At 37.1% G+C, this 25,563-nt stretch overlaps 1 protein-coding gene across 8 annotated transcripts in view; it reads right to left on the bottom strand.

Moving 5' to 3' along the window:
* Positions 1-25,563, bottom strand: part of ARHGAP15 (Rho GTPase activating protein 15) — a 706,829-nt gene that overhangs the window by 275,592 nt on the left and 405,674 nt on the right. For all 8 annotated transcript variants that reach the window (XR_011254561.1, XM_069577672.1, XM_069577677.1 and 5 more), the window contains one exon: positions 11,201-11,323. Coding sequence is in view for 7 of the 8 variants with exons in the window: in XM_069577672.1 (XP_069433773.1) it covers positions 11,201-11,323 (123 nt within the window). In the remaining variant the exon portion in view is untranslated. The remainder of the gene's footprint in view (positions 1-11,200; positions 11,324-25,563) is intronic.

The following is a 25,563-nucleotide window of genomic DNA, read 5'->3' on the forward strand; positions in this document are numbered from 1 at the left end:
GGCAGATTCTGTACCACTGAGCCACCAGGGAAGCCCATTTTCATGTTAAGATATGTCAAAATGAATTATTGATGGTAACATGTCCACTCCAGTACTCTTACCTGGCAAATCCCATGAATGGAGGAGCCTGGTAGGCTGCAGTCCATGGGGTCGCGAAGTCGGACATGACTGAGCGACTTCACTTTCACTTTTCACTTTCCTGCATTGGAGAAGGAAATGGCAACCCACTCCCGTGTTCTTGCCTGGAGAATCCCAGGGACAGGGGACCCTAGTGGGCTGCCATCTCTGGGGTCGCACAGAGTCGGACACGACTGAAGCGACTTAGCAGCAGCAGCAGCAACATTTCCTCTGCTCGTAGCCATCCACACATCTGCTGAATGTGGACCCTCATGAGGAGAAACTGGTTGGGAGAGCTCTGAAATGTACCATCTCTACAGGCACAGTCAACATACATACATAAAATGGACCCTCGAATCCCAATCATACTAAGAGTACCTCCTTTTCCAAGCACTATGAAAAACTGAATTCATCTCACTATATATGAAGCATTTATTCACATATTTGTTCAAATTATCCATCTCCTGGTCAGGAAGAAACTCTGGTTTCCCCTCCCTCCATTATCCATCCCACTACAAAATGGAATCAATGTATTTTCAGCAACAGAACTACAAAAACTACAAAGGAGAAAGTAAAGTGCCAGCATCGGTTTTGGATGCAGTCTGTACAGTCTACCGAGGTCCGGAAAAGCTAACAAGAATTTGGCTGAAGAATCTTCCCCTGCCTGTGAGCTGGGTTTAGGAGTCATGAGGGAACTGTGTCGTATGAGAACACCTGCTGGAGAACAGCAGGGTATCAATAATAAATGCTAACCTTTAAAAGAGGGACTCCTGTGGACACTGATGAGAGCCCTGCATCTTTTTCTTCTCTTCGGGTGGTTTCGTGGAGGAAAGATTTAGGATGTGATTAGAGGACTGAGCGGCCATAGACCAGCTCTCCAGAGGGCAGCACAGCAGCTTGACTTTTGGTCATCTGCAACTAGTTGAGGACATGCTTCAGAGAGCAAATAAACTTGGGTTGGTGCAACATCAGGGATGGGAAGAGAGGCTTCTTATCCTGTACACGATCTACACACACATACATACATGTCCAAACACACATGCACAAACATATACAATTTGAGTTAGAGCACAGAACATGCTTAAAACATGGTTTATTACAAAACAAAACCTGTCTCTACCTGGTACTGTTTCCTTACTGGTGCTCATGCTGATTTCTTCTTACTTTACGAAAACTTGTCAGTCCTCAAACTGAAAGGCTTAAAAACAATATTTCGAACTGTCACCAAGATTAGACTAACTCTGTAAGCTATGCCAAAACACTGGGCAACCTTTTAATAATAAATAGTCCATGGAATGGCTAAAACCAACATCTTCTGCCAGGACAAGAATTAATATGGGTTTTAGAGGCCATTGGCTAACAACAAAATGCCAATATGCTATTTTGAAATCAATTGGGTCTTATTCATTTTATATTCTCCATATTTAGAATGTCTGTTACTAGAAACACAGTCAGCTTTAGAGCTAAAGGCTGATATTATCCAGAACTTTCTTTTACCTAAAAAAAGACAGAGATCTTAAGAACTCGACTCAAATGTTAGTAATATATTTTAAAGGAAGAAAAATGGAGAATAGTAGAAAAATAACATTACCTGCAAACATACAAAATATAGTAGTTTATAGCAGGAAATTACAGATAATATCATTTTGTAGATACTAAAAATCAATTATAGGTAAGTCACCATCTCAAATAATATATTCTAATGAATCCTGTGTGAAAAGTTCTCCCTCCATAAGAAAATAAGTTCTTGAACCACAGGGAAACCAATTCATTACTCTTGCTCATTCTTTTCCCCCTTACTAATTTGCTCCCATTTCTGGACCTCATTTCTCTCTTGTTGCTCTGAAGTTATTTTGCTTTTAATATCTCATAATATCAGAATCATTTCCTCTCTGGATAACAGGCTTTTAAAAGACATGGGCTTAACCTGCTAGCCAGGTGCACTTTTTCCTCAACATTTGCCATCTTTCATGGTGACCTGTATTTTATTATTGAACAAAAGCTAGCTATGTGGTACTCTATTATGAACACATTTGCTCCCAAGAGCCTTTAAATAACAGAAACTGCCTGGGAACTATAAATGCAGAGGAACCAGGAAGCTTATAGGCCAAGATAAAGCAGCTTAAGGTTGGCTATTAATTTTGGCTAATATTAAATCATGACACAGCTCACACGTAAGGATCACAGTTCAATTATGAACCATAAAGAAGTTTAAAGAAAAGAAGATTTACAAGATATTTTTAAGCACATTAATGCATATTGTGGAAGTTGTGAGAGTATTTCAGGCCCAAGCAATGATAGACCCATGCCCCAGTATATAAATTCAAATATAATTATTCTCAGACTAACACTGATAAAGTGGCAAGTTGAAGCATATCTCTACTCAAAGGTATATTGCAGTGTTGCTCATAAATATTTTGCTTAAATTAACAATGTGACAGGTAGGTTACTTTGTCATACATTAGCTCTAACAAATTACTTTAAAAATACTGTCCTCTTAACTCAATGATTTTGCTATTCATAAACATGACTGCTGAAACTTTAGGGCTAATAACTTGTATCAGCAACTTGGATGGCAAAGCTTTCTTTACTTCTCAGTAAGACATATATTTTACAAAAGTACTGTGATGTCAAAGATATTATTTTCTCATATGCCAGAAACTTAAACAATTGTCTGTTTGGGTAATTATTAAACATTTTGGCAACTGGATAACACCATGTTAGTGGGTGTAGATAGGAAAGAAAATGAGCTCATGCCCATTTTTGTATAAAGAGTACCATAATAAAAATTACCCAAAATGGCAAATATGAGCCAATTGCAAATGATTTTTATGCTTTCCTTGGAGTAAATGAATTACTGCTGCCTTTCCTTGATACTTGTCTGGATTGATTTCTCAAACATTAAAAGAATACTTGAGAGAGTGTTTTCCTAGGGTCATCTTGGTCATGATTTCCTCTATAAACAAAAGTAAGAAAAGAAGGAAGAGGGGGGAAAAAAGGAAAGAAAGATGAAAACAAGGAAGGAAAGACAGAAGAAAGAAAGGAAGGAATCAAGGGAGCTGATGAATGTTTAAGATAAGTTGGGCACTGTGTGAGATTCTTTCATTTAAATTTAAAATAAATAAACTTAAATAGAATTTCATTTGAATTTTATGATGTAAATTTTATAAACCCAAAAGTTGATAACCAAATATTAAATTTATAACTGATAGATGACAGAATCTACCTTTAACTTAGCTTAGTCACATTCTAAAGCTGTTATGCTTTCAAATAAACTCAATTCCCTTAATTATAAAATAGAGTTGAAAATTTTCTCTCATTATAAACAATTGTACACAGATTTATTCAGTTTAGCAAAAGTATATAAGGCATACTCTATCCTATGGAAATATTTGATATTTCAAGCAGGTTTGATAGTTCCTATAGATCACCCTAGAGCAAAAAATACCACTGACAAGGTAGCTCTGCCCATGTATGCAGAATTACAGCTCATTTTTGTGGAGCCTCCTTTTGTAATAAGAACGAAGAACAATGGCCAACCAGACATGTGAGTGAAGTTACTAACGTGATGAAAGAGAATCGGACAAATATATGAGTAAAAGGAATGTAGATGACATTGATGATTCAAAGAAGAGAAAATCTTAAAATTAAAAGGCCAAAACAACAACACATTTTAATTTATACAAGTTGACAAGTTAGAAAAAATATAATCTATATTCTATTTTCTCTCTTATTCAATGAATTAATGTTTATTGAGTGCTAAGTATCATCCTCACTATTAGGAATGGGAACATCATGGTCAAACAAAACTTGTCCTCATATAATCCGAGAGAGTGAGGTATGTAAAAAAGAATGGAGAATACGAAGGATGTCTAGAAAACTGAAAATATAATAGTTGAAGCAAATATAATGATGAAACAGAATTCTTTCAGAACATGAGAGAAACCAATTCTGACGTTCTAATACTCACATCCTAAAGATCACAAAGGGGGCAACAGAAAACTGATGGGAGAAAATTATTAACATAATAAGACAGAGAAAAAAATCCAGAGCCAAAGATTCACAATTCTTCAAATTGAGTGCCAAGCAAAGTAAATTTTAAAAATTCTGCCAACTGGACACATTATCTCGACTATAGAATCTCAAAGACCACCCCCCCAAAAAACAAACAGACAAAAGAATTCAATGATTCTGAAAGAAAAAAGAATTCAATTAAGAATGGAAGCTGCAACTCTATATTCTAGAGGCAATGGGATTTTATGCACAACAAAAGTATTATTAAATGTATGGACATACTGAAGATATTTTTAGACAGTCAGGGTCTCATGTTTTCTAAATGAGTTACTGAAGGCTGTTACATAATAAGAGAAGAAATTAAGGCAAGAAAGAAAAGGCATGGGATTCAGAAGACAGTGAATACAGCTCAGAAGATCAATGAAAGGAAATCACAGAGTAAAAAAGGTGAAGCATAGAAAGCAACCAACACAAATGGAGTAAGATTATGGAAGGATTTTAGAAGAGATATGCAGCTGATACCACTCTAATGGAAGATGAGAGTGAAAAGCTGGCTTAAAATTCAACATAAAACACACAAAAAAGAAACCTAAGATCATGGCTATAACTTCACGGCAAGTATAATAGGAAAAAGTGAAAGCAGTGAAAGATTTATTTTCTTGAGCTCCAAAATCACTGCAGATGGTGACTGCAGCCATGAGATTAAAAAATATTTGCTTCTTGGAAGGAAAGCTATGACAAACCTAGACAGCATATTAAAAAGCAAAGGCATCACTTTGCTGACAAATGTCCATATAGTCAAAGTTCTGGTTTTTCCAGTAGTCTTGTGTGGATGGATGTGAGAGTTAGACCAAAAAGAAAGCTGAGCAACTGATGATTTGGAATTGTGATGCTGGAGAAACCTCTGGAGAGTCCCTTGGACTGCAAGAAGATCAAATCAGTCAATCCTAAAGAAAATCAACCCTGAATATTCACTGGACTAATGCTGCAGCTGAAGTTCCAACACTTTGGCCACCTAATACAAAGAGCCAACTCCTTGAAAAAGATCCAGATGCTGGAAAAGATAGAAGGCAAAAAGAGAAGAGGGCAGGAGAGGATGAGATGGTTAAATAGCATCACCGACTCAATGGACATAAATTTGAGTAAGCTCCAGGAGATAGTGAAGGACAGGGGAGCCTGGCATGCTGCAGTTCATGGGGTAGCAAACAGTTGGATATTACTTAGCAACTAAATAACAACAACAAAAGTGAAACCTGGAAAGCAACCAATACAAATGGAGTAGGATGATGGAAGGGTTTTAGAAGATATTCTGGGGTAAAAACCAGGAAGTCACAGACTAAGGTACACAGAATGTTTAATAGAGAGGACTAAATCCTTTGAGGATGTAAAATTCAGAAAGCAATGAAAAATAAAACTTTGGGAGATAAACATCTGTACAAGAAATCCACAATCCCAAGATGTATCAAGCTAAACAACAGTGTGATTATAAGCAAATGATGAAGCATAAGCTTTAAAAATAATAAGATTATAATTTGCACAGCCAATAAGGCATGGTATCAGACCTGTGGATAAATTAATCCAATCTGGCACACTACTTGGTGAAAAATTTCATAATAATTACATGATTACCTGACTGATCACTTTTTTCACATTTAGATTTGAAATATAGGGGATGACGGTAGAATTCTTGATTGTAGCTATGAAACAACATAAACTTACTAATATAACCTTCGAATGTAAAAGAAAAGAGATCAAGGGACATTTCTCCTTAATAAAAGTCAGGGGGTCGTGATACCGTAAGAACAGAGAGGGAAGTCTAATACTTCGTGCCACAAAAAGCAATCTTATACAGTCATGATAATATGAATGTTGTTTCTTAGTTTTTAACTTCCAGAGTCAACCTATAGATAAGTCATAATTACAGAAATCAGTGCAATAATATAACTTTTCATGAGGTAGAAGTAAAGACTTAACAGCAAAAGTAGAGGAGATGAAAGGGGAAAAGGACACCTTGCTTGTCATCTTGTCAGTGGAGGCATTAAGACGCAATTGTCTATGGTCAACAGAACAATAAACAGAGGTCTACGTATGTTGGATATTTCGGATGAAGCCAATAGCAACAGCAAAGCCAATTGTATTTGAGTATTTGGGAGAGAAAAAGACAGGTAGATGAAGTCTAGTTTAATTGTCAGATTCACTGTAAAATAAACCTGAGGTAATGTCTGAAATTTATAAAGAAAGATATTGAAACATTAAAGATAAAGATATTAACAAAAATCTATACCCCAAATAACAATAACTAAGATAGAGAGGCAGCCTTGAGAACTACAAATAGAAACCACCCCAAATGGTCCCTATAAGGAAGAAAACGAGCATGAGGCAAGAAAACACTGCTTTTCATCATAAATCCTGGAGGTGTACTATTTAATCCTTATACTGGCTGTTTCCCTTATAACAAACATTAAAAAACAGAAGTATTACCACAGTGCTCTCAATTTCTACTAATGTCATCCAGTATGGTTTTTTTCTATACAAAGATGAAAGAAACCACTTCCAAAATACACAATATTCTCTATCATTTTGACATAAGGAAATGTTAGTTGCTCCTAAAAATCCAACCAATTATTATCTTTTCTAAAAATTGCATTGCCTGTGTTTTATGTTCTTGGATGTCAATGCTGCTATTTGAAAGATTACATAAGGTAGTTTGGCTGATGCTAATGAGCAATTACTTCAGTTCCAAAAGCAAGGAGAGGACATGTACAAACATACCTACCACCCTAAAGTGTACCCTATTCCCTATAATTTACATATTACATTGATTGGAGTTTTGTTTTCCATGAGCGGCTCAATGTAATAAACTCATACATTTAAAAAGCTCTTGCTATTCCCTTGGCAAATGTAAAAGCACTTGGAGAAATTGAAGGCTTTTCAGAAGCTACTACTACAATGGCACAATGATTGTGACACCCACCTGAGCTATTACTATTTCTTTTCATTGGGTGATAATTCAGAATTTTCTGCTGGCCCCGTTTTGGCATCATAAGGTACCCTTTTCATTAGTCATATTAAAGAAATGAGAAAATGCAGCCCCATTAAGAGGCTACTTCCCTATCTAAAATCTAGCCAACGAAATCACATATTGGCCGGGTCTCCATGAGTCCAAAAATCAGGTTTAAAGAAAGGGTTTGTGCCTGAGTTTATACTGTGCGATATTGTGACAGTTTTCTTTTCACCTAAAGTGCTTTGTGAATATTGTTCTGCTGGGCATTGAAAGTCAATAAAACACAGCCTTTCCTGCCCCACAGTGGGGGCTCAATAAACGCTGGTTGAATTCAAAGCTCAGGCCTCTCAATCTGTTGGGAATGTTGCATAAAAGCGTAAACACTTTGAAAAGTGGCTGTGGCCTTGCCAAAACCCTCCTAGGTATCAGGAAGCACACTTGTAAGACCCAAACTACCATGTACAGCTTTCCTGAACCTCAGTAATGGAGGTCTTTACTCCACATGTGCAAAGCTCAGTTCAATTCAGATCAGTTCCGTCACTCAATAGTGTCCGACTCTTTGCGACCCCATGAACTGCAGCACGCCAGGCCTCCCTGTCCATCACCAACTCCCAGAGTTCACTCAGACTCACGTCCATCGAGTCAGTGATGTCATCCAGCCATCTCATCCTCTGTCATCCCCTTCTCCTCCTGCCCCCAATCCCTCCCAGCATCAGAGTCTTTTCCAATGAGTCAACTCTTCACATGAGGTGGTCAGAGTACTGGAGTTTCAGCTTTAGCATCATTCCTTCCAAAGAAATCCCAGGGCTGATCTTCAGAATGGACTGGTTGGATCTCCTTGCAGTCCAAGGGAATCTCAAGAGTCTTATCCAACACCACAGTTCACAAGCATCAATTCTATGCAAAAGAATATATTAAATATATATTCCAATATGTATTTGAATATATATTTAATATAATTTGGGAAAACACACTCCAGGACAATTTAAAGGCGTTATCTCTTTTTTCCAAATAATTCTTCTCTAGAAAGAGTTAAGTCATTTTACTTGGAGAAATTAACCATTTAAGTGTTAATCATTGATTCATTTTGTGTGATTTTTCACAGCCAATCAAAAACACTGTTTTCATTTTCTCCCCCTAAGTCTTTGCCTTAAATATGCTAAGAAAACGGACTTAACATACTAAATTTGACTGGGTCGATATTTTTAAAAATTGGTTTAATGCTTTCTATTCAGTTTAAAAAAAAATCTCAGAAGCCTTACAAAAAATTCACAGTTAAAACTGAAACAAGCCCAAGAAGTGAGTGTATTTGCATAACTTGATCTGTATTTGGAAGAAAATTCCACTGAAGACAACAATGGAAGCTTATCAAATTGGAATTTCACATAGATTTTCCATAGCCTTACTAATGAATTCTGACTCATTGGTCAGCTATGGTGAAAATGCAATGGAGCTTTAAGATAGGAAATGTACCACTGGAGTGTGTTCAGTGGTTCCATTACATCAGTATGAAAATTGCATTAGGCATCCAGTTTCTCTGCTGTTTTCTGAGACCAATTCTAGAGCACTATGGTTTTTAATTCTTTAGCATTTTGACTGGGGCCAGACCATGCCACTGAATTAAAACCTCTTTTATTTTGCTACAGTCATGAAAAATTTGGAGTTTGTCAGATTGTAATTGTTTGGGCTGCTTATCTGGTTTTATACTTTGTCATGATGGCAGGTAACATGCTATTGATTTTTTTCTAAGAAAATGATAATCCATGGGATAAACTCTAAGGTAGAACTGGAGGTACTGCAATATTATGATGTGAAGTTGAATCTGTAGAAGACCAAATGCTGTCCACTGAAAAGGACATTTCAGAGAGTAAAAGTCTGAGCTAAAGACTGATTTAAAGCAGGTGCTAGTTCTACTTCCAAATGCTTATGTTAAAGAATTTTCCACTCTATTAGTGATAGGTATGTTCATGCTTTGCAAAATTCAACCTTTCACAATTGGTTCAAAATGCTAGATGATTTTTGTGATATGTTCACCTATTTTAAAAAGAGACTGAAGTTAATAGGTCAGATGGCTATTGTAAACTATTGAAATAATTCTCATCCTAAGTAATGCTGAAAATACTATCTGCTTTGCCCTGTTCCTGAGAAATATTTGTATCATAAATCACTTTTTGACTTCTATAAGGATATCTTTCCACTTCATTCACAGTTTATTTTAGTACTTTATTTTAAAATTTTTTCTTGTATTTAATTTTCAAAATGTGTCCATTGGTTAGAAAATCTGAAAACCAGGGAGAATAATGGACTTGATGCCTATATTTTTTTCTTAGGAAAATAATACATTTGCCTCAGCGATCTATAAGGTAATTTCCAGTCATAGAAATCTACATCACTGGTTTTATCTGTACATCCATCCTTTCATCTATCTGGTAACAACAACAGTAATGAATGATAATAATATTAGTGATAGCAGAGGACATTTTTTGCATACTTATGTTCCAGTTCAGTTCAGTTCAATTCTGTCGCTCGGTTGTGTCCAACTCTTTGCAACCCCATGAATCGCAGCACACCAGGCCTCCCTGTCCATCACCAACCCCCGGAGTTCACTCAGACTCACATCCATCGAGTCAGTGACGCCATCCAGCCATCTCATCCTCTGTTGTTCCCTTCTTCTCCTGTCCCCAATCCCTCCCAGCATCAGAGTCTTTTCCAATGTGTCAACTCTTCACATGAGGTGGCCAAAGTACTGGAGTTTCAGCTTTAGCATCATTCCTTCCAAAGAAATCCCAGGGCTGATCTCCTTCAGAATGGACTGGTTGGATCTCCTTGCAGTCCAAGGGAATCTCAAGAGCCTTCTCCAACACCACAGTTCAAAAGCAGTTCAATTCTTCAGCACTCAGCTTTCTTTACAGTCCAACTCTCACATCCATACATGACCACAGGAAAAACCATAGCCTTGACTAGATGGGCCTTTGTTGGCAAAGTAATGTCTCTGCTTTTGACTATGCTATCTAGGTTGGTTATAACTTTTCTTCCAAGGAGTAAGGGTCTTTTAATTTCATGGCTGCAGTCACCATCTGCAGTGATTTTGGAGCCCCCCAAAATAAAGTCTGACACTGTTTCTACTGTTTCCCCATCTATATCCCATGAAGTGATGGGACCAGATGCCATGATCTTTGTTTTCTGAATGTTGAGCTTTAAGCCAACTTCTTCACTCTCCTCTTTCACTTTCATAAAGAGTCTCTTTAGCTCTTCTTGACTTTCTGCCATAAGGGTGGTGTCATCTGCTTATCTGAGGTTATTGATATTTCAAGCACTGTTAAATACTTTAAATAGATTATCTCATTTGTTGAAGAGTCTTCTCAGTGATGGGTGTAAGTAACAGAAGAGGCTCTGAGATAACAACATCTCTGAGGCTCAGAGATGACAACTTGCTCAACATCAATATTAGTGAGTGGTAGACTAGAAGTCTGAGTCCCAATTACAGTCTCATGCCAGAGTGTTCTTCTATTCTGGTGTTGGAATGGTGGAGGATATTTTATATACTTTACACATACTTGCGAAATATCTGCTTATTTCAATTTAGATTGAGTTCTGGGTCCTCCAGTTTTCAAACCTGTTAAGTTTTCACGACACTAGTTTATCTTAGACTTTCTTCCTAGCCCTACTTAGACTATGACTAGGTGATCAGATAATTTATTATACAAGACTCAGTTGAGAATGAAAAGGGATGCTGTTAGTAAATATTCTGGAGCAATAGGTATATTGAGGATTATCCCAGCATGTGGGGTCATTCTAATGGGCCACTGGGATGTTTCTTCTTCACTCCCAGATACTCTGAGGGCAAAACCTGGTATTTTTTCAATGATCTTATGATCCAACCTTTATTTTTCTCAGGATTAGTTTTCTGGATAGCTATTTTTTCCTTCTGTCATAGAGCAGAACATTTAATAAGCAACCTAAGAAGAATAAAATCTCCTAAAACTCCTTTAGAGCCAACTAACTACTGACAGAGAGGCACATTCATTTATCACTGTTACAGTAAAAGTATAAAATATTCTATACCTTTAATAAGTCCTTTTTCTTGCAGAGTTTTCAGGGAAGGTCTTCGGGTAATAAACTTCTTTAATCTGCTTTTAACTCGGTTTTTGTCGCTTGTATCAGAAGCACTATGATGCAGTCTGAACACTGGAAATTAAAAAAAAAGTGAGAGGCTTTCAGTAAATTTTTCCTTTATGATTATTACTTTATGCAAATATGAATAGAAAACTGCTAGTTATGGGATGACTACCTGAATTAATAGCTCAGGCCCTTCTGTTTAGACAGGGCACAAGAGCAAAAATTTGCCTATGTGAAAATATTAGCTCTGTTGCTACATGAACATGTAATGAGAATGTGGTTAGATCCATATTTTCACAATTTATTTTCACATTAACTTCCTCATATTTAACATGATAACTTATCTGGATAGCTCCACCTGTGTATGTGTGTGTGTTTAGTCAGTCATGTCCAACTCTTTGTAACCTTGTGGACTGTAGCCCACCAGGCTCCTCTGTCCCTAGAATTCTTCAGGCAAGAATACTGGAGTGGGTTGCCATTTCCTCCTCTAGGGGATGTTCCTGATCCAGGGACTGAACCTGTATCTCCTATGTTTCCTGTGATGCAGGTAGATTCCTTAATGCTGAGCCACTGGGGGAAGCCCTCTACCTAACTGTATCTGTACACAAAATTATAGAAAAGTTCATCTAACTTGTGGAGAAAAAAGCTGTTGTTAATTTCAATTAAAAGCAATGACCAACCTAGAAAGCATATTAAAAAGCAGAGACATTACTTTGCAGACAAAGATCTGTCTAGTCAAAGTTATGGTTTTCCTAATAGTCATGTATGGATGTAAGAGCTGAACTATAAAGTAAGCTGAGCACTAAAGAATTGATGCTTTTGAATTGTGGTGTTGGAGAAGACTCTTGAGAGTTCTTTGGACTGCAAGGAGATCAAACCAATCAATCTTAAAGGAAATCAGTTTTGAATATTCATTGGAAGGACTGATGCTAAAGCTGAAACTCCAATACTTTGGCCACCTGATGTGAAGAGCTGATTCACTGAAAAAGACCCTGATGCTGGGAAAGATTGAAGGCAGGAGGAGAAGGGGACAACAGAGGATCAGATGGTTGGATGGCATCACTGACTCAATGGACATGAGTTTAAGTCTACTCCAAGAGTTGGTAATGGACAGGGAAGCCTGGTGTGCTGCAGTCCATGGGGTCACAGAGTTGGACATGACTGAGTGACTGAATGAACTAAATTGAACAGTAGGAAATTTAGGCATTTTCAAAGGTCCTGCATACCTAACAATTTTTTCAATCTTCTTTATCAAGTTAACCCAAAGTGATTTCTTTTCCAGAAAGCAGATATTTTTAAGATTTCAGATTCCCCTGGCCATCCAGTGGCTAAGACTCTGAGCTCTCAATGCCAGGGTCCAGGGTTTGATCCCTGGTCAGGAAACTGGATGCAATTAAGAGTTCGAATGATGCAACTAAAAGATTTTGCATGCCACAATGAAGATCAAAGGTCCCTTGTGCCCCACTAAGACCTGGCACAGCTAAGTTAATTCATTAATTTTTTTAAAAGAATGCAGATACATCTTTCTCTTCTTATTTGTGTGAAATTACCACTAGGTGAAATTCTGTAACTCATATTGACTCAAACTTTTGCCATGTCTTCATCAGTCCCCCATCTCAGTTTTACTAGCCTCACTGTTATCATGAAAGTTAGGGGTATATCTATTAATAATTCATTTACTATAAGCACATGGTTGCTGAATGCCTACTGATTATCACACCCTATGCTAAAGGATATGGATTCAATTATGAACATAACATTTAAGGTCTGTACCTTCATTAGCACAGAGTCTAAACACTTTCAAGTTATCTTATTATTAATGACATTATTAACAGGGGTTCCCTTGTGGCTCAGCTGGTAAAGAATCTGCCTGCAGTGTAGGAGACCTGGGTTTGATCCCTGGATTGGGAAGATCACCTGGAGAAGGGAAAGGCTACCCACTCCAGCATTCTGGCCTGGAAAATTCCATGGACTGTATAGTCCATGGGGTGGCAAAGAGTCAGACACGACTGAACAACTTTCACTTTCACTATTAATAATGATTCTTATCAATAATCATTGTGCTGGAGAAGACTCTTGAGAGTCCCTTGGACTGCAAGGAGGTCAAACAAGTCAATCCTAAAGGACATCAACCTTGAATATTCATTGGGAAGACTGTTGCTGAAGTTGAAGCTCCAATACTTTGACCATCTGGTGGGAATTCAATTCATTGGAAAAGACTCTGATGCTGGGAAAGATCAAAGACAAAAGGAGAAGTGGGCAGCAGAGGATGACATGGTTAGATAGCATCATCAATTCAATGGACATGGATTTGAGCAAACATTGGGAGACAGCGGAGGACAGAGGAGCTGGGCATGCTGCAGTTCACGGGGCCACAAAAAGTCAGACACGACTTAGCAACTGATAATAGCAACAAAACAACAAAATCATTAATAATTGGTAAAATGACTGGAATTTGTTGTCTCTATCCTATGAGATACTAATCCTAACAGGGCCCTTCATTGTCCTCACCTAATTACTGATTTCATGTGAAGATTTGGGGCACCTCAGTAGGAAAATGGAGGTCTTTTCCTTTCAAATCATAAGCTGATCATTCAATATTGGAGCTTACCAGGTGGCTCAGTGGTAACAAATCCACTTGCCAATGCAGGAGATGCAAGAGACACAAGTTTAATCCCTGGGTCAGGAGAATTCCCTGGAGTAGGAAATGGCAACCCACTTCAGTATCCTTGCCTGGAGAATTCCATGGACAGAGGAGCCTGGCGAGTTATAGTCCATGGTGTCACAAATAGTCGGACATAACTGAGTGACTAAGCATGCAGGCACATAAAGAATCATTCAAACGGGTTAATTACTATATCTAAAATGTATTGAGACCTTACTATATGCTTGAAACTCTCCTAAGCATATAATGTGATTTAACCTAATTCTACTATAGTGTAAGCAGGAATTTTAGGTATTTTTATAAACACTGTTCACTAATGTGTCCCTAATACTGCAACCTTGTTTAGCACATAGTAAAGGTTTAATCAATATTTTCTGAATCAAATCACAAAATGATCTTTTGAAGTATTGGAAAGAGGAGCCTGGCACGCTGCAGTCTATGGTGCCACAGAGTTGGACATGAATTTAGAGACTGAACAACAAACAAAATTAATTCTACTCATTTTAGATGATGAAGAAGCTAAATTAAAGAGGTTAAGTAACTTGTTCAAAGTCAAGTTTGGATATGGGACCAGTCTAGTAAGATCTTTATCTGGTATTCTAATATATGGGAGTATTTTATTTTGGGAGGGCTCCAAAATCACTGCAGATGGTGACTGCAGCCATGAAATTAAAAGACACTTCCTCCTTGGAAGAAAAGGTATGACCAACCTAGACAGCATCTTAAAAAGCACAGACATTACTTTGCCAACAAAGGCCCATCTAGTCAAAACTACGGTTTTTCTAGTAGTCATGTATGGATGTGAGAGTTGGACTATAAAGAAAGCTGAGCACTGAAAAATTGATGCTTTTCAACTGTGGTTTGGAGAAGACTCTTAAAAGTCCCTGGACTGCAAGAAGATCAAACCAGTCAATCTTAAAGGAAATCAGTCCTGAATATTCATTGGAAGGACTGATGTTAAAGCTGAAACTCCAATACTTTGACCACCTGATGTGAAGAGCTGACTCATTGGAAAAGATCCTGATGCTGGGAAAGATTCAGGGCAGGAGGAGTAGGGGACAATAGAGGATGAGATGGTTGGAAGGCATCACCGACTCAATGGACATGAGTTTAAGTCCACTCCAGGAGCTGGTGATGGACAGAGAAGCCTGGTGTGCTGCAGTCCATGGGGTTGCAAAGAGTTGGACACGACTGAGTGACTGAACTGAACTAATAGGTGAAAAATGGAAGGTGAAGGAAAACGTAAGTATCAGGAGCTCACTTAGTCTTTTAAAATAGAATGGTTTTAATCAATTAAAAAATTTTATGTTGCTATTGAGTACAAAACAGTTTACTAAGTGATAGCTGTAGGCGAGCTACACTTGAGCTCAGAATAAAAAGAGCTCAAGTGAGTTCTTCTGAGCTCCTGAAGAACTCAGAATAAAAAGAGAGAGAGTTAGGAGGGAACTGCAGCTGGGAGAAAATAAATTGCTTGAATTAAAGGATTTGAAGTCAAATTTTCCTAGTGGGGTCTCCAAGGAACCCATGAAAGTGCCTAAGGGAGAGTGTCTGTTTAAAGAGTCTGCCAGGCCTAGTGTGAGAAGCTTTCTTGTAACTGGTCAAATAAGGACATTTTTGCAACCTCCTTCCTCTAGCTTTGACCACAAGGTAGTTAGAAACTTTTGTTAGTAAAATGGAGAGTTAGGGTGAAATGCAAGGCTAAGGAAAAGAGAGGAAATCTTGCTCTCCTCCTAGCTAAGTATAGAGTGGAGCTTTAATTTTAAATTAAGTGAAAAATTCAAATCATCACATGGGATTTTACACTATTAAATACTAAGTTAAGACAGTACTTGCCACTTAAAAGATCATAATATCTTATATTACCTCAAGGGAAGGTTCTCAGCTTTGGCACTATTGGTATTTTAAGTCAGACAATTCCTTTTTTCAGGGGGTTGTCTGTGCAAAGTAAGGGTGTTGAGAAGCCTCCTTGGTCTCTACCCACAATATGCTAGTAGCATCCTCTCCTAAATTGTGACAATCAAAAATGTCTCCTGTGGGGAGAGGGAGGAGACATATTTCCTGTTGAGAATCATTCCCAACTTTAGGGAAAATTTTCATTGATTGGTGGTGGAAGGGCTACTCATGAACTGACAAAATGTAAAGGAACTGTGAAAAGTGAAAAAAGTATTATTTTAATAATAAATCTCTCTATAAGCAGCATATATTATATATATGGACTTCCCTGGTGGCTCAGACAGTAAAGAATCCACTTGCTAATTCAGGAGACCTAAGTTTGATCCCTGAGTCAGGAAGATTCCCTGGAGAAGGGAATGGCAACCCACTCTAATATTCTTGTGTGAAGAATGCTATAGACAGAGGAGCTTGGTGGTCCACAGTCCATGGGGGCACAAAGAGTTGTGTCCAACTCTTCGTGTCACACACAAGAGCGAGTAACAGTTTATTACATATACACATATACTTAACATATATATCTGATGTATCATCTATTATCATTTTGTGTGTGTATGTGTATCTCAACTTAAAATGGTTTGAGGAGCAGTGCTTCAGAGCTGCACTGTCCAATTCAGTAGTCACTAGTCACTCTGGGCTCTTGACTACTTAAAATGCTGCTTTTGCAATAGGTTGAAACAATAACATTTGGGGTATTTTTGTTAAACTATATTATTAAAACTTATTTCTTGTTTCTTTAAAAAATGTGGCTATGGGAAGATTTTAAATTAGGCTCAAATGTTCCTGGATGGTGCTGCTAGATGATTAAAAAATTATACAAACTGACCACATGCAAACATGGTAGTGTTGGATTTAACTGCTGGATTTAAATGCATATGGCCTACACTGTAGTAATACAGTATGGTGAGGAGTATGAAGTACAAGAGACTAAGAGATCTTAGTGGAGGAATTGATCTCAGGTCATTTTGGAGAAATACCAAGTGCCATGCTACCCAGGCTAGCCACAACTGCTTTTATAGGACCGTGAATATCAGGCATTAACTGACTCAAAATTTTATGACTGAATGAGTCATTCTGAGCATCTTAACATGCTGTGCTTACATTCTAGCCTATCAACTTTCATTTGGGTCTGGTCATATATAATCTGCTCCAACCGACAGCTGTTAACAAAGGCCCAAGGGCCTCGGTTCTAGTACTGGGGGCTAAACGAACGAGTATCCTTCAGGAGAAACCTACCTCAGTAATTTGGGTCTCAAAGTCTGCTTTTGAAATGGTATGGAACAAACAATCTAAATTTTCACAGGTTACCAAAGGTATTTTCTGTTGCTAGTCTCATGTCAAAATCCCATCATTTTCCATGACAGGCTGCCAGGAAATTCAGGGCCAACGACGGTATTTTTTTCTACCATTTAGGGATTAGTAAAAATGATATGATTAAAAAGTACTTTGCAAATTAAAACACATATACACATGAAAGTAATTATACAGTAAGTTATATATTTTTGGAAACAGGTACTTTGGTGATAGTACTCTTAATTAGATGTGTATATATGTGCATATATACATACATATATATATATATATATATATATATATATATATATATATATATATATATATATTGTTTTCAATACTACCATCTGGCTCCACATGTGTGAAATGTGTGTAAGGTACACTGTTTTTACAAGAAAAATGCAAGTATACTTTAAGATGCTTTAGCTTGTTTCCTTCTCATACATTCTGAGAAACTAGCAGTCTTGGATATGATTACACAGTTTTTAACACAGCCAAACTATCCAAAGTTGCCTCTAACGATGGCTTTCCTAGAGACAGACTAGAGCGTCAACCTCCATTTCCTGATGCCATAAATAATTGTCCTTAGATGACAAGTCAAATTGCCAGGCCTCGGCCATCATTCATTTTGCTCATTTTGTTCTAAGAAGAGTTATGCAAAAGTCAAAGTCAGTAGATGACTATAATATATGGCATAGTTTTTAATTAACCAAATAACTTTAAAGCACTGTAAATACAAACCAAAAATGTAAAAAAAGCACATGGTTATAATGCAAAGCCCATCACTGGACCCCTGTAAACAGCAGTAAAAGTCTTTGAATATTGTGGTTTACAAATCTGATTTTAACAGCCAAACTTATAAAACAGTTTACGCTTTTCTGTTGTCAAGGGAGAAAAACTTGCCAAATTGTTCATTTTAAGTAAATACAACATAACCAATTAAGGAAAGCAAAATTTAAACACATGCCTATGGTAATCAGGACATAGTTTGCTTCTGATTTCACTACTGATTTTAACAGAACAGAGTTCCTTCCACTTTCCCACAGCACCCAAGTGACCCCACACATACTTTTAGAAACTTGTAATCACACAGTACAAATAAAAGGACACTTTACTGGAAAATACACAGTGTGGTACAATAATCCATCATTTATGAAAAATAGAATTCAGCCTTTTCCTTTTCCTCAGAGATTCAACTACTTTTTGAGGGTGAAGCTTATTGCAATTTAAAGATTTATGTTAAGCCAATGAGCAGTTTTTTTCTGTTCTCATTTAAAATGAAAAATAAACCAAAAAGATATAGGCTTAAATTCCAAAGAATTTAATCTGATTTACGGAGGAATCACTCTTAATTCTACATATTTTCACCTCTAAGAAAAGTTAAGTTGAATTGGATTAACTTTCCAGGTATTTTAGAATTTATTTTTATTTTTTTATTTCCTTTGTGCTTCCTCTCTCTCTCTCGTTTTTTTTCCCCCACCAATGCGTGATTTTTTTTCCCAAGCCCAAACAAACAGAATATTTTTCAAAGCCTAAGAACTCTGAATAACAATATGCAATTTAAGTCTCCACACTCATAGACCTAAGGCATTAGTTTTAAGCACCGTTCTTAACCAGTGGAGAGATTTAATTGCTGTTAAAGCTGCTCACACTACAGAATAGTTAGGATCCTGAGTTTTTCAAGATGATTTCCAATAAATATCATTACATATGATATCAATACATGGCATTACCCCAACACAAGTTTTATACCTGACACAGCCATTATGGTGTTAAAACCACCTCTCAAGGTAGGAATGCTTACTATAATAAATGCTTTTTGTACTATAATGGATGCCTTTTGTATATTTATTTTCCAACTTTAGTAATGGGAGGAGGAAGCAATGCAATTTGAATGATGAACATCCACTATCATGCTATTAAGTGATGGGAACCACAAAAAAAAAAAAAAAAAAAAACCCTCTCAAATCTTCCAGAATCCAACAATTTGGATAATATGATCCAGAACTGTTCATTTGCCAGAATTTGTCTTGTTGTGGATCTTATTTTGAAATATCCCATTTTCCTGCCAAACTCCTGTTCTCGCGGTATTCCCATGTTACATTTACATGTTGTTAATATTTTTTTTTTCAATTTAGAAATGCTGGGAGAGCTAACATTTCAGAAATATTGCTAAAGAAAAGTAGAGTTACTACCCTTCAGAAATGCTGTTTCAAACAACTTTCTAGGCTATTTGTTGTTACTTTTTTGGTGGGGGGTTACATAAGGAGCAACATAGGTGTAGATAGATAGCTGTACTAGCTGCTAGGAGCTCCCAACACATGGACAGTCTAGTGGGATGTTCAGAGCAAAGCTGGCGGCAGTCACTAGTACAATCATCTTATCACACTGCAGGGTTCCGAGAGGGAAATCCAGAAAGAAATGAAAAAAATCAGATTATATCAGACTCTTCATCCTCAAAGATTTCCAAACACTTCTCAAACCATCACATGAGTCACAAAACAAAATGCTGATTTTCTCCTTTCATATTTTCCAATATGAGCTTGTATTTGGAATTTCCCTATTGTACCACTTTCTAACCTACTAAAATAAGAGCACTTTACCTAAAATTGGGAAACAAAATTCATTAAATTTCTTGTCTGCCTCCTGCCTGATTCCTTTCCAGGGCATACCCTCTCATCCTAATTCATTAGGCTGGAATAAATGCTGCTTGCTCTCTCCACAGTGTGGTTTCACAGCTCAAAACACTTTGCACATATCTCCCTGTGTCAGAGAGGGCAGAAAGGGTAAGTTTGGGCTTAATGTACTGTTGGTCATTTAATGTATTGTTTTCTTCACAAGCTCAGTGTAAACAGAAGTCATAATTTCAACCACTTGAGAAACTAAGTTATTGAAACTTCAAGTGACTTACTTGAAACACAAATCAGGATTAAATCTGGAAATAATTGGAAGAGGGAATACATGGCATTTTAACAGCAGTGCTCTGTTTTAACCACTTAATTCCCATTTAGATGTTATAGAAAAACAAAATAATCAGTTGGAAACAGAAGGGTATGATAACATTCTCTCTTTGATGATTCATATTTGTGCTATCCACTCATGAGAATTCATACAATATAAATGTTTACTTTTTCGCTAAATTATCTAGTTTAAGTAGACAGATCTAACCACTTTTTTACATTTTCAGTGTCAATAAACAGCAGGTAGTTTACTGTCATAGCCCTGTCATTTGGCCGTATGGAAATGCCATTGTTATTTTTCTAGTAATTATAATAAATTCTTCATAGTATTTTTATATATAGGGGTAACATTTTTATTTTGCTGATCATAGATCTTAAGTGTATCTAGTTTATAATGCATTGCTGTAGTTTGAGTCAGGGTGTTATATTTAAACTATTTTTATAGCATTTAGCATAGCTTTGAGTTACTTAATAACTTTCAGGGTGGTTAAGATGATGATGATGGCAACTTCAAAACTGTACTGCAAACACTGAGCAATTTCATCACAAATGTAATATTCTTTCAACTGTAAGTCTGTCTAGTTTATTTCTATAAGAGAGAGTTGCAAAAGATTTTCCATCAAAAGGTTGTGGAAATACTACAAATAAAAAAGGAAAGAAGAAAGAGAAAATACACTTAAATAGCATAAACTTATGGTATGTATAGAGATATATGATGACACTTTTTTTTTTTTGCTGAAACAGAATCAGATATGGTATAAAATGTAAAGATTCAGATCATCAAATATCTTCTATTGATGAGAAATTTTATCTTGGCTTCTTACAGCTTAAAATAGTGTTGGTAAAACTTTGTCACTTGAAAACTATTTCAAAAGTTTGATAAATTTGCTAATAAAGTTTGGCATTGCAGAGCTGCCTCAGCTCAGTAACTGATTTTGAAAGCAAAATTACTAAGAAAGAAAGGAAACAATAGCACGGAGCATTAATCTAGACAAAGGGCACCACGAAGTAGAAACATGTTTTCCATGTTTTCTATGTATTAAATATAGGAATGGGCTAGTGATATAAAATAGGCCACAGTAAAATCAAATGGTAAGAGCCTCATAGGTGAATGTGAACATCAGGCCACAAAAAGAGAACAAAATTAAAAAACCAAAGCAATATAATTGTACGCATGGTAATTCTCCCCATAGAGGTAGCAGTATGACAAAACTCTAGGAAATTACCACTTAGATGTCTATGAAAAAGAAAAGTAAAGTTGGAAAAAGAAATAATATTCATATTTAAGAGTATTGGATTATGTCCACACTGATTTTACATAATGACTCATGCTTAGCAGTATTTGCATTGGGTAGTGGTGGTGGTGTTTATTTGCTAAATCACGTCCAGCTCTTTTGCAATACCATGGACTGTGGCCCACTAGGTTCCTCTGTCCATGGGATTTCCCGGGCAAGAATACTGGAGCGTGTTGCCCTTTCCTTCTCCAAAGGATCTTCCTGACCCAGAGAGCAAACCCCATCTCCTGCATTGGTGGTTTCTTTACCACTGAGTCACCAGGAAAGCCCATTTGCATTGAATGAGTGGCATTAAAATCTTCGCTCCTTAAGACATAGAGATTGCTATCACTATGTATTTTGTGTCCATGTATGTACTTGTACCTTTGTGAAAAATGTGTGTAAAGATACTGTATTCTCAGCAGGTGTAGAGGGGAGAAATATATGACAACTCTGAAGATTTTTCTTTAATCTCTAAACTCTTGGTCCTCTGTGTGATCAAGAATATGCAATACTGCATCCCTAATTTTTAAAACATAAAATTTGAACCAGGGCAGAAAAATATATAGTACAGGCATTGGTAGTTTGAGAAATGTCTTAAGTCAAAGCAGTCAATATTTAAGAGGAAGTGGTAGAATAAAGTGTTTATTTAGATTGTGAGAAATGTTAACAATCTAAATATTATATATACAATTACATACTGTAACCTGTATAGTATTGATTCTTTTAACGCAATCTCAGTTTCCACTTTGACAAGCCAATCTGATCATCCCAAAGTCATATGGATTACTGTTTTTAGAGTGCTACCAGTGTGACAAGGAAAGAATGTTCTATTTCATTTAGTCCTTATAATCATTCAATGTGGTAGGTTCTCTTACTGCTCTTTATTCTGCTGCTTTGTGATCTGAGGTTCAGAGAGGTTATGCCAAGTAAGCAATAGTGGCTGAGCTGGAAATCAAATATGAGCCGTCTGATTTCCGGCCCCTGGCAATGCCTAACCTGCCGCGCTGCCTGCCTGTTTGGCAATTGTCAAAGTTCTAAGGACACAGAGAAGTGGCAGTAGCCTCCCACTGTAATCAGTTACTTTCAGCTTAAGGTCTTAAATCATCTGCTTCAGGTGAACTCTGACAAAATTACTCCAGGTTGCTCAGATGGTTAAGAATCTGACTGCAATGCAGGAGACCCAGGTTTGATCCCTGGGTCGGGAAGATCCTCTGGCAAAGGGAATGACAATCCACTCTAGCATTCTTGCCTGCAGAATTCCATGGACAAAGAAACCTGGCAGTCTACAGTCCATGGGGTTGCAAAGAGTTGGACGTGACTGAGGGAATTTGACACGTGTGTCACTCTAGACCTAAAAGGGAAGATGAGTTGCTTTAGGTGAGTTTAGTGAATTGCAGGACGGCATCAGCGCTAATATGTGACCACTCTGTTCTGCCAGTCAGAACAACCGAAGATGGCTTCTGGGCTGCAGAGAGCATGACCAGCACAAATACAAATTGAATTCTTCAGCCACTGGCAAGAAGGTGAATACAAGAACCACTCACTGTGCTCCAGGTGCTGAATGCATTAAGACAAGAATGAATATAGGAATAGAGATACAGAATACAGACTGGGGCTTCCTTTTAAGCAAAAATGCTTTAGTGACCTAATCATCTCTCTCAGTTTCTTAGTTCTTGTTCTTGATTACTGTCATCACACTATAGTTTTTTTTCAAAAACAGATGGTACACCCTTAGCCCACTATATTATAAGCATATACATTCACGTTTATAAACTCCTTAGCTCTTCTCTCAGCCCAATTAGGAACCTTGTTCTTCTCCATCCCAATCACAGAGTCTGCTTTTATTATTCCTAGTTGTTTCATAGGAGTAAGAGTTTAGGATCAATATTTAAGCATGAAAGCAGAACCACTAATATGTGGCCTCCTTTCAACATTAATGCTGTTCCTTCTCAAAAACTTTGTGTTCCAGTCTCTTTCATGCATTTTCTCTATTTCTTTTGAATACTACCAATTTCAGATTTTGAATTTCAACTCTCACCTAACAGTGGCAGAATCTTATTTAAGCAACATAAGTTCTTTTTGCCTCTATTTTCTCATCTGTTAAATGGTACTGACAATATCCCTACCAAGGACTGTTGCAAAAATTAAATGTCCTTATATATACAAAACATGGTAAGCATTCAATAAAAACTACTAATTGTTGTAAACTGTGGTTATGATAGTTACTCTGTATCATAATCATAGTTGTAACAATCAGTAAGTAAATAGAGCAGGTGGTATGAAAAGTGCATTTTCACCTTCCATTCCAGTGCCTCTGATTTTTTCAACATTTACTTGGCATTTATTATGTACCTGGTATTATTAGAGTAAGTCTTTAGCTGCTTCATGCATTAAATATATATTAATTTATATAAGATGAATATATATTAATATATACTTTTTTTAGTCATTGTCTGACTTTATTATTATTTTTTTTAATTTTAAAATCTTTAATTCTTACATGCGTTCCCAAACATGAACCCCTCCTCCCACTTCCCTCCCCATAACATCTCTCTGTGTCACATTTTAATTAACTGCTATTTGGCTCTTAGTTAAAAAAATACATCCTACAACACCAAAAGTTTATCTGTGATTAATTTCTGCCAGGTAGAGTGTATTGTAAGGCTTTGAACACATGCTGAAATCATTGGGTTTTGGAGAACTATCCATTAAAGACTTTCTGAACTGTGACAATGGATATTGACAGTGCTTGTCAGACTAAACCACTATTGATTGGTTCACATCATGTGTATAGCAAAACCAATTTCTTTCAAGTGCTTCTTCCTAACTGAAATACATTATTGCAGCCTTCCTCTCTGTTTATTATAACACCAAAGCTCATCGCATGTAACACATCCAGCAAAAAGGCTTCACAACAAACAAAGCAGCAAACTGCAACACAGAGAGAAGTGAAGGCACTTAGCAATCCAAATACTCTTGTGCTATAAGTTGCTATCCCTTTGGAAAATATCGATCTCTTGCAGAGTCTTGTTTTTTTTTTTTTTTTAACAGTTCCCCTGAATATGGAAAGATCACGGACTAACAGAGCTTTGCTATTGTTTAATGATCCTGTGACTCTCACGGCTTCTATCCCTGAATGAAACTATTTTAAGTATTGTGTGTATGTTTAAGTTGTGGGAAAGAAAGTGTTGTTTATATTGAGTCATTGCTCCCCTGTCCACAAACATACACAGCTCTATACACACACACACACACACACATATATACACACATACACACACACACATCAGGGATGTGACTTTTCCCAAGCCTTAGAATGTTTTCTCCCAAGAGTGACTTAGGCCAACTCTGGTCATATGCTACACACTGTACAGTTTTATTACTAATTTGAATTTGCAGTGTGGCTTTCTTTCCCAAGCGGGTACATTTCTTCCTGAAACAACACTCTTACATAGCCAAGAGAAGTTCTCATTATACCCCTATGAGTAGGAAGAATTCCAGATTTAGTTTTCATTTGAAATTATTATTAAACAAAATCTAAAACTATACCTTTCCCAAGTACTGACTGTTCATACCTCATGTTTCCTGCAGTGTATGAGCAGCATTCCAGGGTCTAAAGACCCTTCAGTCCAAGTTTTTACCCTCTAAGAAGCTCAGAGTGTACTGTATGCACATGCCTGGGGAGACAGGGTATTCCTGGATTCTTGGGATAATTCTCAACATATTCCTGTGATTGCCAACGTTCTAAAAAATGATCCCCAGAACTCACAAACGTTACTCTGATGATAAAACAGGGAAGACTTTGGTTAAGTTTACAGATACTTTAATTAAATCTGGTGTGGTGCTGCCAGCTTCTCTCCCATTCTATGCATGCCTAGAAATTTAAAGAAAAAAAAATTGTTTAGAAGGCTGGCAAATGCTCCACAAGCAAAATGTATCCTTCTGCAAATACCCTACTTAAATGACACAGTTCCAAATTTACTTGAACATTCGAGACTAGGAATTCTCCCCAGATGAGGATTCCATTGAGTCTTGCCTCCTGCTCTTCCATGCTACAGCCCAGGAGAATGGCTGCACTCGGCCCCCTGGACTGTGTCCTTCCTCTGGCTTTGCCCCTTGACCATGGCCTTCTCACCCCCACATTCCCCAGCTCTGAGACAGGCT

Source organism: Ovis canadensis, chromosome 2 (assembly GCF_042477335.2).
Source record: "Ovis canadensis isolate MfBH-ARS-UI-01 breed Bighorn chromosome 2, ARS-UI_OviCan_v2, whole genome shotgun sequence".
NCBI classification, from domain to species: Eukaryota; Metazoa; Chordata; class Mammalia; order Artiodactyla; family Bovidae; genus Ovis; species Ovis canadensis.